This window comes from Octopus sinensis, linkage group LG4, assembly GCF_006345805.1.
Source record: "Octopus sinensis linkage group LG4, ASM634580v1, whole genome shotgun sequence".
Taxonomy (NCBI): Eukaryota; Metazoa; Mollusca; class Cephalopoda; order Octopoda; family Octopodidae; genus Octopus; species Octopus sinensis.
Genome location: NC_043000.1, coordinates 101,789,068 through 101,805,733, shown reverse-complemented (window position 1 = coordinate 101,805,733; position 16,666 = coordinate 101,789,068). Strand labels below are relative to the sequence as shown.

General features: G+C 35.1%; 1 protein-coding gene across 1 annotated transcript in view; it reads right to left on the bottom strand.

Annotated features, from left to right (window-relative positions):
- Nucleotides 1-16,666, bottom strand: part of LOC115210886 (beta-1,4-N-acetylgalactosaminyltransferase bre-4) — a 969,826-nt gene that overhangs the window by 74,275 nt on the left and 878,885 nt on the right. The window contains exon 4 of the mRNA XM_029779657.2: nt 6,110-6,211. Within this exon, the coding sequence (XP_029635517.2) occupies nt 6,110-6,211 (102 nt within the window). The remainder of the gene's footprint in view (nt 1-6,109; nt 6,212-16,666) is intronic.

Here is a 16,666-nt window from a genome sequence, read left to right as displayed (position 1 = left end):
TCCATTTTCTATGCTTGCACAGGTTGTAAATGTTGTCACAGTTAGAGTTAGCATGTATTTGCAGATAGTGTTCACCCAAATGAATAGGAGGACTGCATTTTGCTCATGTGTTTCATTTTCGGCTCGGTTTCTATGACTGCATGCCTTTCATAACACTAACCATTTTAGAGAGTGTACTGAGTGATTATTTTTCATGGCAACAGCATTAGAGATGTAGCCATGTCCTCAACATTACCAAAAGGACTTTGCAACTCTTCCTCTCTATTCACTCTGCAATCTCTTCAGAGAGTGACATGCATGAGTGATAGAAACATAAAAAAAGAGAAGCCTGTATTATAGAGGTAAGTGATAAGAAGGATGTGTAATAAGGAATGAATGATTGGCGCGCACTGTTATCTAAGATGGGTAACCATTTTTGCAAACCAGTTTTGTATAAGAAAATTTTTCCAAAGACCAGGATACAACAAAATACAATAATGTGCATAATATTACATACACAATAGACCAGTGTTCTGCAACCAGTTTGCCTTGACATACTGATGTGCCATGAGATGATATCAGGTGTGCCGTAGTGTAGCCTGAATATAATTTTTTCCCTATACTTTTGGTTATATTTTAAATTCAGGAGTGCTGTTGAACTTTGAAAAGAATATAAGTGTACTGTAAGTGGAAAAAGGTTGTGGAGTACTGCAATATATGACGACATTGTCATTGTCATCATCATCATCATCATCCCTTAACATCAGTTTTCCATGCTGGCATGGGTTGGACAGTTTGACCAGAGCTGACAAGCAGGAGAGCTGCACCACGTTCCAGTCTGATTTAGCTTCGTTTCTTTGGCTGGATGCCCTTCTCAGCATCCACTACTTTAACCCTTTCGTTACTGTATTTATTTTGAGATGCTCTGTGTTTCTTTCAATTATTTTAAATATAACAAAGAATTTAGTAAAATAACTTAGTTATCATTCAGCAAGTATTATGAACATAAATTGTGACTAAGGTTTGGTGGTATATTTTAATGCAAAACTTATGAAAACATGACATTTGTATTACAGAGCCAGAGCCAGTTTTGGCCGGGTTGGTAACGAAAGGGTTAAATTGTGTGCCGGGTGCTTTTAACGTGGCACTGGCACAAGTACTTTTATGTGGTGCTGGCATGAGTGCTTTTTACATGACACTGGCACAGGGCTCTTGCAGATCAATTCTCTTCATCAGCGAAAGTGACCTTAACACTTATGCTGTGGAGGACAGGTCTTCTTGAGATATATATATATTACATATATAATGCAAACACACTCTGTGTATTGCGATAGTCAATAAAATAGAAATGAATTGAAAAATTTATTCTTTCTGTGTGACCTGGTTCCAAATGATCCATGGCCTGTTATTGGTCCATGACCAAGCAGTTGGAGACCCCTGATGTACAGAATAGGGTGATGACAGAGGTACAATATGACCCAGAAAATAGATTGATAATAGTGTCCGAAGCCAGGCAGTCTGTCAACTACAATGATGAATATTCTAGTTGATTTGATCCTTGGAACCGCCTGCTCATAAACTTAACATGCAAGTGGCTGAGCACTCCACAGACATGTGTATTCATAAGGTAGTTCTTAAAGAGATTCAGTGTGACAAAGAGTTCAACAAGGTCGGCCCTCTGAATTATAGGTACCACCCATTTTTGCCAGCTGGGTGGATTGGAGAAACATGAAATAAAGTGTCTTGCTCAAGGATACAACACGCCACCAGGAATCGAACTCACGACCAGAAGGTTGTGAGGCAAACATCCTAACCACTAGGCCACATACCTTCACTGAGTCCTAGGACATGCTGGAGAAAAAGAGCAAGAGTATTGGTGACAGAATGAAATAGAATGATAATTGACAGTACAGGAGAGAAGGATAAAGGTACTAACTGCTGTTGGACTAACTTTGGTCTAACTTAGTCTCCCAGACATAGATTTTAACTGTTGAGATGCTCTGTGTTTCTTTCAATTAATTTTAAATATAACAAACAATTTAATAAAATGACTTAGTTATCATTAAGATAGTATTAGAAACATAAATTGTAACTGAGGTTTGGTGGAAGATTTTAATTCAGAACTTTTGAAAACAAGATATTTGTACTTAAGAGCCAGAGATGGTTTCAGCTGGGTTGGTATTATAAAGGTTAACATGAACTAGAGAAGTCATGTGATGTAAATATTTTTTTCAAAATTTTCTTTTTTTTTCTTAAAATAGAATGCTGAACCTTCAAGTACACTAAATACAAATTCCACAATTTTAACTTCTGCAGTTTTTGCTGTCAGGGTTGATATATTGTTTGAAAGTAATTGGGCATTTGTTCAAAGTCTCTTTAATGATTTTGGTCGTTTTTCACTCTTAATTATTTTTTGGTTTTCTAAAATTCATCTCATTTATGGATCACGTTAATTTGAAATGGTAAATTAAATACCACAATATTCAAAGGATTTTGTCAAAATGTACTTGTAAGGTATAACATTGGTTTCTGTATTCACTTTTTACAGTTTTTAAATCACTCATGTTAATTGCTTCTACTCTCTTTTATTTTGATGTCAGTTAACTATGATGGATAACTTTTTTTAACCAAATATATTTTAGTTCCTAATGGTATTTTCTTGTGGCTGTACAGATTTTATATGATGGTATATAGTCTTTAAATTTGACGGAAGAGAATATTGATTCTCATATGTTTTTGATGGCATGAAATAGAAAGTAAATATTGCTCTCAATCCTGTTGTTTATAATATACACATATCACAGTCTGATATGGGTTGTTTTTAATGCTCAGTATTTCTAAAAAGAAGTAATTGATCCTCAAATGAATAAATTACACTCTTTCATTTGTTTGTTCATATGTCTGCCTTTCCAACTCTGCTAGCATGAGTTAGATGGATATATTACTAAGACATTGTCTGGCAGATGGAAGCTCTTCCTGTTGCTAACACTTGTTTTTCAAGTAAAGGATCACTTATACCATCCATTTTCGAGGGCACTAAGCTAAAAGATTTCCATGCTAGCATGAGTTAGATGGATATATTACTAAGACATTGTCTGGCAGATGGAAGCTCTCCCTTTTGCTAACACTTGTTTTTCAAGTAAAAGGTCACTTATACCATCCATTTTCGAGGGCATCACAGTGATGATGATGTCACATCTGCTGTTGATTACTTTTTTGACCAACAGAATGAAAGCTCCTTCACCAAGCATTGTAGCGCAGAGAGCAAAAGTGAGTGGACTGGAAGGTGGTCTACGTTAAAAACATAAACCTCATTTGGTCACGTTCCATGAGAGTATCTTGATCAGCCTCTGAACTTTTCAGTTGATTCTTTTGTGTGTGTGTGTGTGTGTGCACATGTGCACACGCATGTGTGGAACATAAAAAGCACCATTTGAGTGTGGCTGATGCCAGTGCTGCCTGACTGGCTCCCATGCTGGTGGCACATAAAAAGTTCCATTCAAGTATGGTTGATGCCAATGTCACTTGACTGGCTCCTGTGCTGATGGCACATAAAAAGCACCATCCAAGAATGGTCGATGCCTGTGCAACCTGGCTGACTCCTGTGCTGGTGGCACATAAAAAGCACCATTTCAGCATGGTCAATGCCAGTGCCGCCTGGCTGGCTCCCATGCCAGTAGCACATAAAAAGCACCATCTGAGAGTGATCGATGCCAGTGCTGCTTGATTGGCTCCCATGCTGATGACACATAAAAAGCACCATTCGTGCATGGTTGATACCAGTGCCACTTGACTGGTTCCCATGCCGGTGGCATGTAAAATGTACTATTTGAATACAGTTGATACTATTGCCACCTGACTGGCCCCTGTGCCAGTGGCACGTAAAAAGCACCTAGTACACTCTTGAAGTGGTTGGTATTAGAAAGGGCATCCAGCTGTAGAAACCTTGCCAGAACAGATTGGAGTCTGGCGCAGCCACCTGATTTGCCAGTCCTCAGTCAAACCCATGCCAGCATGGAAAGCCGACATTAAATGATGATGATGTATATAATACCCACTTCAGTCATGAATGACCTTGGGATTGCACCGTGAAAGTTCCCCTCCAAGGCACAAGTCCAGGCAAGGTTGTTTATGGAAAACCAACAGTCGCCCATGCATACCAGCTTTCCCTCTCCACACCATCAATGTTATCTAAAGAAAAAGCAAAGGCCAATACAGCTTGGCACCATTGACTCTACAGCAACTCACTTCTACAGCTGAGTGAACTGGAGCAATGTGAAATAAAGTGTCGCATATATACATACATACATGCATGCACACACAAACACACACTGTGTAAGTCTGCTTGCATACAAACGCATTCATGTGTGTGTGTGCGTGCGTGTGTGTGTGTTTCTGTGCATATATATTTATTTCTAATATTGCACTTAAGTACATAATTATAATGCTCTACTGAAATTATCTCCCAATTCCCATTGGACTAGCTTCCAGTAAGACCAATCTTTATAAATTGATAATGTATGACACTTCTAATGAACGGTTCACTATACTAGTTTGACCCCCACATATCTGTATTGCCACTCTGTAAAATACTGCTCGAGGCAATCTATATTCTTTTATTTTCTGCTAGTGTCAGTCAGTGTAGCCATGTTGGCACACTGTCCTCATAAGGAATAATTCTAGCATCACTCTCTCTCTCATTTGTAATCTCTCTATCTGTCTATCTGTCTGTCTCTTTCTCCTCTCTCTCAATCTATCTATCTATCTATCTATCTATCTATCTATCTATCTATCTATCTAACTATCTATTTCCAAGAAATAAGTAAAATGAAATAATAAAAACCACTGTTACATCAGAAAATATTACAATGCTAAATTGAGCCCAAAAAAGAGTCTCTATGTGGTCACTCAGCTTGCAAGAAGTCACAGCCAAATTTCTCAATTTCTACCCTATCAAAGAAAGAAGGATGCATTAGATGATGTAGTTCTTGATACACTAAAAGAGATTGAACAGTTACAACTAGTTTGTTCAATCAGAGATGACCTAGATCTGAGGAGCAGCAACAACAACAACAAACAATAGCAACAACACTAATAGGCAGTTTCCATGTGGTTATTGGACTTACTAATTATAGCAGCTAAATTTCCATCAGACCGCACAATCCTATTTCAGGAAAGGAAGGACACATTGAATGATACGGTTCTGGATACTTTGCCTGTAATTAAGACAGGATGGTCATATGTCTGCTTGATCAAAAGAGACCTGAATTAAACAACAATTACAAATCTCCCTTCGTTACCTATGTTTATTGTTCTTCAGACCTGTAAGCCATTGTATACATCTGGGTATAAGATTCGGTGTTGGATTATGCTAGTATCAAGGGAGAGAACATACTATAAAAAAAGAAATTATATAACACACGCATGCAGAAACAGATATATATATAGTGAAAAATATAAGAAGAAAATTGAACAGAGTTTATACGTTTTTTTTTATGAAATAAAATATTTACATTGTCAACCAGTTTCGCTTTTGCTAATCATGACTAAGAAATTAGTGAAGATATTACAATTTCATGGTATCATAAAAGTTTATAGTCCATGTCAGTAGCAGGAAAGTTGTTTTGTAAATGAATCAATAGCTAAATAAATCTGAGGGAATGGATGCGTGTTTATGTGTTTTTTATGTGTGTCTTGTGTGTGTGTGTGGGTTTGCTTACTATATTGTTTGTATCTGTGCACTTTATTTAGTTTCTTCTTTCTTCTTTTATTTTATTTATTTACTTATTTATCTATTTTTCTTTTTTCTTTCCATTTCGTCTTAGGTATGTGGGTTCACATGTTAACTTTAACATAGACACATGTACACACACACACACACACACAAATAAATAAAAACAGACAAAAGCACATGTGCATATAAGGATACACACCATAGAAAGACATAATGGTTTGTTTATAATTAGCAGATCATCAAAAGAGACTGATAAAATAAGTAATCAACCTAAAAAAAGAAATATGTACTAGGGTCACATTTTACCACATGAACTTTCTTGGAAATATCTCAGCATGGCCACAGTACAATGACAGAAACAAGTAAAAGATAAAAAAAAAATATCATAGTACTCACCGTTTTGCCCAGCTTGCAGGTTTTCTTTTTTGGTGACGTACCATTTTATATCTTGCCACTCCTGCTGGAGGGCGAATTATTTTTAATCTTTTATTAAGTATTCTGTGGAAAGAAATAGAAACTTTGCAATAATATATACATTAATAACATCACCAATAAATCTAATCATACAATAGCAATGAAACGAGCCAATGGGGAAACCTTTTATATAGTTATTTAGCAGGTGTAATAGCAACAGTAGATACAGCAAAAGAGGAAGAAAGGGCTGTAGTAATAATAGTAGAGCAGGTAAGCAACCAATAATGAATATTGCTAATATGAGGTTATTAAATGGAATGATGGATCCATGAGGTAACTGGATGTCAAACCATAAGTCATTTGTTTCTAAGTCACTCTGTTTTCTGCCCAAACATTTAATTAAATATGTTCCAATTCATATAGCTGAAAAGAAGAAAAGCTAGATCCTTTAGAAAATGCTACCTGTAATAAACACTGTGTGTGTGTGTGCGTGCAAGTGTGCATCATCTCTATTACTTAACTTGTAGGTAAGCAGTATAATTATGAAAGTTTGCTGGCTACTCTTTTATTTGTTTCAGTCATTTGACTGTGGCCATGCTGGAGCACCGCCTTTAGTTGAACAAATCAACCCCAGGACTTATTCTTTGTAAGCCTAGTACTTATTCTATCGATCTCTTTTGCTGAACCACTAAGTTACAGGGATGTAAACACACCAGCATTGGTTGTCAGGCAATGTTGGGGGGGGGGACAAATACAGACACGCAAACATATACATACATGGGCTTCTTTCAGTTTCCGTCTACCAAATCCACTCATAAGGCTTTGGTTGATCCGAGGCTATAGTAGAAGACACTTGCCCAAGGTGTCACGCAGTGGGACTGAACCTGGAACCATGTGGATGGTAAGCAAGCTACTTACCACACAGCCACTCCTGCGCCTATGTTTAGGGATATTTTAAAAAAATATTTGGTGGGAATATTCAACTGGTACATGTGTGTGTGTGTGTGCATGCTAATATCATTGTTGTTTAGTCCTAGACAACATTTATCCAGTAGACCTATAATCAAAAATTTAAAAATCATAACCATCCAACTATATTTTCATGACTATGTAATTCGATGTATCCTCTGCTTCCTTTTTTGCATTGGTAGGGTATGGTTTAAGGGAGATTTAATTGTTTTTTCTAGCCGGTTGAATGGTCATGTTGCAGATCCTTTTGATTATTTTGCAGCTCTATTGTTGGTTTAAACTGATGATTTATGAACATAAAGAAGAATGATTGTTTAGTACAAATCCAGGAATGGAAGCATGTTAGATGACAAGAAGAATAAAGAATAAGAGTTCTTATATGCATGCTTCTTTAAATGGCATAGAACAGCGATTTTCAGCATTTTTCAATTCATGGCATTCTAAATGAGGCATTGAAAAGAGTTATGGAATAACATAAGCTTTCTAAAAGGTTTATTTCATATATAAAAACAAAAAGAGAATTACATATGTTTTAAAACAGTGATGGATGTATAAATTGTACTTTGCTACAAGGGAATACATATGCACAAGTGTGGAGCATTAAAACACTTTAGTTTCCTAAATAATCTGGCATTTTCTGATTCGTTTTAAACACTCGTGGTACACTTGGATATCATATGTAAAACACACATGTGTGCTCGGCATAGTAATCAGGGGTTGAAAATGTCTAGTACAGAGAAATACAATTTAAGCATATTTGACATTCTATTTCTCAGAGCTGGTTGATCTTGTAACTCCTCCACACAGTCACCTTTGACCCATTTGTCTTTCCTCCAACTCTCATTACTATTGTTGAGTTTAGTCCTCTGCACTAACCATTATTCCCAATCCAATCCTTCCTCCTCAGAACAGTGCCTCTCTGGAAACTTTTCTCTAGTCTTGTCTTTCCTGCAGGTGTTGATCTGCAACAGTTTAACCTGAACATTAACAGCATCAAGCTCAGTGGTCTTGGAGAGGTGTGTGGGGAGGCTGCTGCAAAGGTCATGGGCACCAGCCCTTGCTTCAGGCTCATCAAATAAAGAAAAAAGTTGATCAGCAAAGTGTTCAGCAATTTTCTTGGTACACAATCCTATTTAAGGTGGCACAAGCCAAGAAGAGAATCTCAACATGGACGCTCAACTTGCTTGAAATAGCAGCTAAATTTCTCTCAACCTTACTATCTTAAGTAAAGAAAGGAGATTTTGGATAATGCAACCCTAAATATCTCCAACTGACATAATACAATTTCAGTGCCTTTGATTACAGATTTGTTCATCTGAAAATGACTTTGAGCTAAATTACAAGACTGACTTTAGGTAATATTCCTAGATAATCTAGCATCTGTTCCTGAAAGCTAGACTGATTGACACTCAGGATAATTAAAACTACTGTTTAAATATATAGCAAAATACCAGCAGTAGATTGGAACTCAAGACCACTAGTCTCACAGTTTAATACTACATCAGCTTCTGGATATTCATGATATAGGATGTAGAGTTGTTGTAGTCTTTGAGACACAGTTGAACCTACACAAATCAAACAGCTCTGGGATCAAAGTATCTTCATTTATGGAAAGTATATCTAGGATTACTTTATCCAATATGTCTTTTCCTTTTTAGGATGGTAGTGTGTCATTTGGAAGAGAACTGGCTGTTAATTCTAGCAGGCTGAGTCACCATGTCGAGGTTTATTGCATGTTGTAAAGTGGTTGGTATTAGGGAGGGTATCCAGCCATAGGAACAATCCCAAAGCAGATATCAGAGTATGATGCAATCGTTGGATTCCTCAGATCCTTGTCAAATCATTAAATCCATGCTAGCATCAAACATTTACGTAAATTGACAATGATGAGTCTATTTAATATTGGATAATCCAATGGGTCACCTCTTAAAGGCTGGGTCACCTCTTAAAGATTCATCATCATTCTCATCATCATTTAACAACCATTATCCATAGTAACATGCGTTGGATGGTTTGACAAGAGCTGGCAAGCCAGAGGGTTGCACCAGGCTTCAACTGTCTGTTTTAGCATGGTTTGTACGAATGGTTTTCCTTCCTAATACCAACCACTTTACAGAGTGTACTGGGTGTTTTTTATGTGGCTCCATCACAGGTGCTGAATATGTGGGACCAGCACTGGTGCTTTTTACAAGGCACCAACACAAGTGCTTTTTTCGTGGCACCAGCACTGGTTCTTTTCATGTGACACCAGCATAGGTGCTTTTTATATGGCACAGGCACCAGTGGGGTCACCTGATTTCCATGTTTCAAATGAACTGTAGAATTTGTGACTTTGAAAAATTTTTTATTCTATTTCATCAAAGTATGGGTTTGACATAAATCCATGAGAGTGGGTGAGTGGGATGGGGGTCTTATTAATTTCTACATTATCTTATATATTTTTTGTTCAGGCCATTATTTTGCTTGGGGGAAATATCAAGGTATTGTGAACGGTACCGGTAGTGTGTTTTAGATATATTTATTGTATCTTATGCTCTCTTCTATCTATAACCCCCACCTTCCTCCTCCTCCTCCTCCTCCTCCTCCTCTTCAATGTGTTAAGTTTTCTGTCTTTGAAATATCTACAATGATGTTAATGTCTGTTGATGTTAGTTGAAGATAAGTATACTGGTTATCAGAGAATATTTTGCAGATATTCTTGGTCTTATATTCTTTTACTCTTTTATTTTTTGCTTGTTGTTGTTTTTTTTCTTTGTATGTGTGTGTGTGTGCGTGTGCGCACATTTGTTTCGATACTTCTATAAGGATGAGATTGGTGGAGGTTGTTAGTTGAAAAGTTTAAGAGTATTTCTTTTATATTGCTTTTAGGTTTGGTACTTGATCTTTCATGTTTGAATATTGATTTTGTTTTTGACATTTTTTTTGCATTGATTTTTGTTTTCGATTGCTTTTTTTTTATATTTCTTTATATATATATATTTATTGTTTTGTTTTTCAGAATATTGAAAAAAAATATATATATTCCGAAAGAATAACAAAAATATATATATATATGTGTGTGTGATTCTGTTGTTATAGATCTCAAGGTTTTATGACAACATTCAATATAATGTGACATTCTTTAATGCAACACAATAAATAGCCAGTAAACAGTGATATGGTTAGTTTAGTTGGACAATATACTATAACCAATAAAGGTGTGTGGGAGATAGATAGATAGATAGAGAGAGAGAGAGAGGGGGGCAGTGGGATGAGAAAGGATGAGATAGATAAAGGGAGAGTGACAGACAGAAAGTTATGTTTATAAAATGTGAATATGCAAAAGAGCATATGTACATACATGCATGAAAATGAAAGCATGAAAAGTGTGTGTTTATTTCAGAAAGGTAGTTTGTGTATGCTTAATGAGAAAAAGAGAGGGAGGAGAGAGAGGTGGGGATGGGGTAGAAATATGCATGCATAAATGCAAATGTGTTAAAGCGAATGTGCATGCGCAAGCCTAAATTTTTAAGAGAGTATATATGCATTTCACTATAAACACACATACAAGCACATGCTCCCATACATACACACACATACATACATACATACATGCATAGATACATACATACATGGACAAACATATGCCCATGTATGCTTACATGCATGTAGGTATGTGTAAGAAGAATGCTATTGAATAATATCATATATTAGTTTACAGAAATGAGGAGAATTCAAGAATAAAATAAGATAAATTGAAAAAGGAAAACTGATATTATGATCTGGAGATAGTAAACATGTCACTTTGAAGTTATTCTTCCTGATATAAACACACACCTGTCTCTCTCTCTAAATATATATGTGTGTGTGTGTGCGTGCATGTGTGTGTGTGTGGATGGATGGATAGATGGATGTATAGATATAGCATAAATGCACATCAGACAAGTGTGTGTCTGTATACATATTTATATATACATATAAACATATACACATGTATATTTATATATATAAATAAAAATATATATACATATATATAATGTATTTATATACTTTATATACTTATATATATATATATATATATATATATATATATATATATACACATATACATATACTCACACATAAGTATCCATAAATGGTGGGGAAATGTATGCATGTATATGTAGGTTTAAAATCAACAAAATCATATTTGTTAAAGTATTACAATGAAATACATATTGAGTTTTCCTCCAAAGTTTTTCTCCTTTTTTTTATGATCACATATGCGACTGTACACGCTTATGCACATACACATGCATTTGATGGGAAGCCCACAAAGGAAAGCAAAATATTCAGCCGGTGATGACAGAATGTGCATAATGAGTAAAATGCACAAAATGGGTTGTTGTACACACATCAGCCATCACATATTGCCTGTTATAAGTATCCTGTTCTTGATGCAATAAAAGAAGCAGTAAAACAAAAAATTATGAACACTGATCTGGAACTTAACTACTCTTAATAATCCAAATCTATTTATTCCAGTAACACAAGTAAACAGTTTCTCTCTTTCTCTTTGCGTTGAAGAATTCTGTGTGAAACAAGACATTAAACTTCTCTTCTTGTTCAATGCATAACGTTTACTCCATTCTTTGAACTTTTTGTATTTTTATACTACATTGGCAATTATGATGTAGAATATACTTCACTGATGAGATGAAAATAATGCCCAAACAAGCTCAGAATTATCTCCCCTGCTTGTTGGAAATATTTACTATTCATTAATATCATTTTGTATTCCTCATTGCTACAAGTTTATTTCTCATTGACCGTTTAATGATTCACACATCAATTATGTCAACTTATTCTCTCTTAGACGAACAAGAAACCCTGAGGCAATTAGGTAACTGGTAATAATGTTAAATTAAAATGTTCTTCCTAGAAACACAGTGAATTGCCACCATTTATTTTTCTCTCAGGATGTATTGGTCAACTGCTTGCTCTACATATGCATATTCGTTTTTATTTTACTTGTTTCAGTCATTCAACTGCAGCCATGCTGGAGCACCACCTTAAAAGGTTTTAGTCAAAGAAATCTATCCCAGGACTTATTCTTTGTAAACCCAGTACTTATTTTATCGGGCTCTTTTGCTGAACCACTAAGTAATTATAGGGACATAAACACACCAGCATAGGTTATCAAATGATGGCAGGGATATAGATGTTTGTGTATACATATACACAACAGGCTTCTTTCAGCTTCCATCTACCAAATCCTCTCACAAGGACACTTGCTCAAGGTACCACACTGTGGGACTGAACCAAAACCATCTGGTTGAGAAACAAGCATCTTACCACACAGCCATACCTGCACCTATATGATAATAAAGTAATGGTTAGAATTTTAATTAAAACACTTGTAATAAATAAGGATCATAATTGAACCACTTATCTCCTTCTTACTGGGTATGTGTTCTAATACTTATACCAGTCATAGTTGCTGCTCTTAAATTAAGTATACATATTCATTGGCTATACAAACATTTACTTCTGCAATGAGATGGCTTATTTCATTGTAATTTGTCAGCAAACCAGCAGTGCAGAATAGGTGTCATTTCACTAATATCTAACATTGCATGATATATCTACTTGTGCATTCTACAGACATTTTTTTTCTAGGCTAATAAGGGTTATATGGGAAAGTACTTGAGGCAAAAAGTTTTACAGATAGATGATCTTGCTGTTGCCAACTCTTACCGTTTTAATTATAGAGGAATTAGAAAACACAAAGTGAGCAGATTATTTGTTGGTAGGAAATGTCACCAGATATCACTGGTTGTAGTTCAACTGCATATGGAGGGTGCTACCATCTGTAGTGCAGTTCTCTGCAGATTGTAAACATTCACACAGACACACACACAAATTGATGCAGTCCAACATAACAATCTCTGATAGATAGTACTAAAACTAGAAGAAAGCAATCTTACACAATGGAATTACACAGTTAAATGCCAGCATGAAGTGTATGACAAATGGTAAGCTTAAAATACATGAACATCATCTCTTGGAAAAATTAATAAAAATCAAGATGCTACTCTAAAATCAATAACTTTGAAACATGAACTCAAGACCCAAAGTGAAAAACACTACTATTGAAAAAAATATTAAAAAGCCGATTTATACCACAAATTTCCTTCCAGTCTGCAAACTGTATATAGGAGGATGAAGAAAAATAATATCATAATGAAAAGAGCCATCTTTCAGGAAAATCTCTAATAATTTTTGTCTACGATTTGGAATGGAAGTAAGGATTTTCATCAGAATGTAAGATGGTTAGACACAATAAAGCAAGAATGTAGTACCAAAATCAACAGTAAAATCTATACAATCAATAATGAATCTGTTAGGAAAGCTGTGAGGAAGTTGCACTATGGGGAGACACTATGAAGAGACCTCATAATTGGCTACTGATAAATGATCACATTTTATAGAAAGACATTAATGAATATATTTTAAAGGATAACAGAAGGACAAATTGACCTACCAAACTGACTTGCCACAGCATGAACCAATCTTGTAACCAATAATAAAATCATTACCATGGTAGAGAATTATAGGCCTAAGAATATTGGTGGCACATAGTCATCGAAACTTCAATCAAGTGAAAAAAAAACAAAACAACAGGCCTGATATTGTTATTTTGGACTAAAGCGAAAATTTTTGCACCGTTATAGAGGATAGCTGCACTTTAGATGAGAACATCTCTCTCAAATATTTATCAACAGCCATATTGAAACCTGCAGTTCCTCTACCTTAAATGCATATTCCCATTTATCCCAGTTAATGTTATGTTAGTGAATATCTAAGTAACAAACTGGAAAAGCTAGGATATTCAAATAAAGAAAGCTATCAGCTAACAAGCACTTTATAAATACAATAGAACAGTGAAAATATGCAAGACTTTTCTCAAATTCAACTTTTAATACACATTGTTGTTTTTTCTATCAAAATTCCAGTAATGGAGCTTTGTTTATTTGTCAGAAACTAACTCCTTATTTCTCAGAAAAATTCTATTATAAAAGAAAAAGAAACATATGACCATATACACATGTATACCTACATGCATGCACGTATGCACTTGGACTGTGACCATGCTGGTGCACCACTTTGCAGGGCTTAGTGAAAAAAATTGAGTCCAGTACTCAAGCCTGTTACTTAGTTTAACATTTCTTTTGCTGAACTGCCAAGTTATGGAGATGTAAATGAACCAATACAGGTTGTTAAGCAATGGTAGTGGTGGTGGGCAAACACAAACATACACATATTTATTTATCTTACATATGTGTGTGTGTGTGTGTGTGTGTGTGTGGTGTGTGTGTGTGTGTGTATGTGACAGGCTTCGACACAGTTTCTGTCTACCATGTTCCCTCACAAGATATTGCTCAGACCAGAGTTAATGTTAGAAAACAATTGCACAAAGTGTCATGCAATAGTACTGAGCCCAAAACCACATGATTGCAAAGAGAGCTTCTTAACCCCATAGCCAAGTTTTCATGTAACCTATGTCACTACTTCACCTTAAATTGTGATTCTTCATTTTTTTTTTTTTAAAGAGATATCAACTTAGATATATTATCTTTTAGGTGTTTGAAAAATCTTTGGACATATATTTATCAAAATACATATGCTCTGTGCAAAATAACATTGAGAGAAATCATGACATTGTCTGGAATATATTAGAGCATGCCAAAGCTTACAAACACGGTAATAACAGTTGTGAATTTCAACTCACAGACAAAAATAAATATACTGTTTCATAAAGGTTCTATACACGAACAAACGTTCAGAACCGATATCGTTTTATCATCACAAATCAACATATTTGTTAAAATATTTTCATTTTGAATTACTTAACAGCTGAAAACCATATAGTTGAATAATACATTAATACGCATTCTAAGGTAAATAAATATTAAAAAAAAAAAAAAGTTACTTTTAGCTAATGTCGACAATAAAACACCAAAAACCAACACAAAAATGGCTTGGTGTTTTTGACATAATATATTGAAAAGTCAAGCTGCTGAATGACTCATACCATACAATAACATACTGACTACATCAACAAAGTTTTATATTGTTAAAATGTTTATTCAAAAGTTTTATGTACTTTTATTATTTTTTTATACTATTTATCACATAAATAAATGTAAAACTGATTCATTATTACATTGATTGTTTTAAAATCAATATACATATGTTCTCGCATCATCATCATCATTCTTGTCATTGTCACTCTCATTGCCATCTTCATCCTCATCAGCAACGTGTATATAATTTATATATATATTAATATTAAAACGATCAATGTACACATGAATCAGTTTTATAGTTATAAATGAAATAGAGGGATAACACACACAACACACACACACAACACACACACGCAAACACACACACACAAATATATATTTACACATATATGCATGATATGTGAGTTGTAAGTATATATACAATGGAGAGAGAGAGAGAGAGAGGCACATGTATGGCTGTGTGGTAAGACGCTTGCTTCACAGCCACATTGTTTCAGGATCATTTCCACTGTAGAGCACCAGGCTGGTCATGGCCTTGTGAGTGGATTTAGTAGATGGAAACTGAAAGAAACCTGTCATAGTAGTGTATATACACACACATATATATATCATCATCATCATCATCATCGTCGTTTAGCGTCCGTTTTCCATGCTAGCATGGATATATATATATATATGAGTATGTGCATGTGTGTGTACTACTGTCTCCTTGCCTTAACGTCATGGGATAGTTGTAAACAAGTATCATGTTAGCATTGTGCAAATGGTGTCCATTATTTCTAATCTTCTTGAAAGTATATCTGGTCATGAGAAAATATTACCTTATTTGAAAACAGGTGAAGGCTGGTGACAGGAGTGGTTGGTATTAGGAAGGGCATCCAGCTGTAGAAACACTGCCAGATCAGACTAAAGCCTGGTGCAGCCTCCTGGCTTCCCAGACCATGGTTGAACCATCCAACCCATGCTAGCATGGAAAACGGACGTTAAACGATGATGATGATGATGATGATATATATCCATAAAGAAAGAACATGGATGAGCTGAAATTCATTACAGCTGTTTTGGATGTATTTTTTATTGACGAATACATTGATTACATCATGAAAAAAGGTTTTCTTCAGGTAAATTCAAACTTGAAATCAAAACTTTGGTTTAGGAAAAATAACAAGATATGGAATGTGTGTTAACCTTCTTATTCTGGCAGCAAGTAAAATACCTTGATTCAAATGATAGATAGATGGACAGATAGATAGATACAGAGATACTTTGTGTATTAAGGCTACCATTGGTTTCATGTGAAGAAAATATTGTAACAAGTTTTCAAACCTATCCTATGGAGAATTTGTTAAGATGTTTTCTTAACATGAAATCAATGGTAACCTTAACACATAAATAAAGTATCTTTATCTACCAATGTGGTATTGAGCTCTTATTCTCCTTGTCTGACATTTTCATATATAAATACATATAGCTGACTGTTGGAGTGGTCAGTTCTCTCTTGGTATATCATCAACATTTTGCT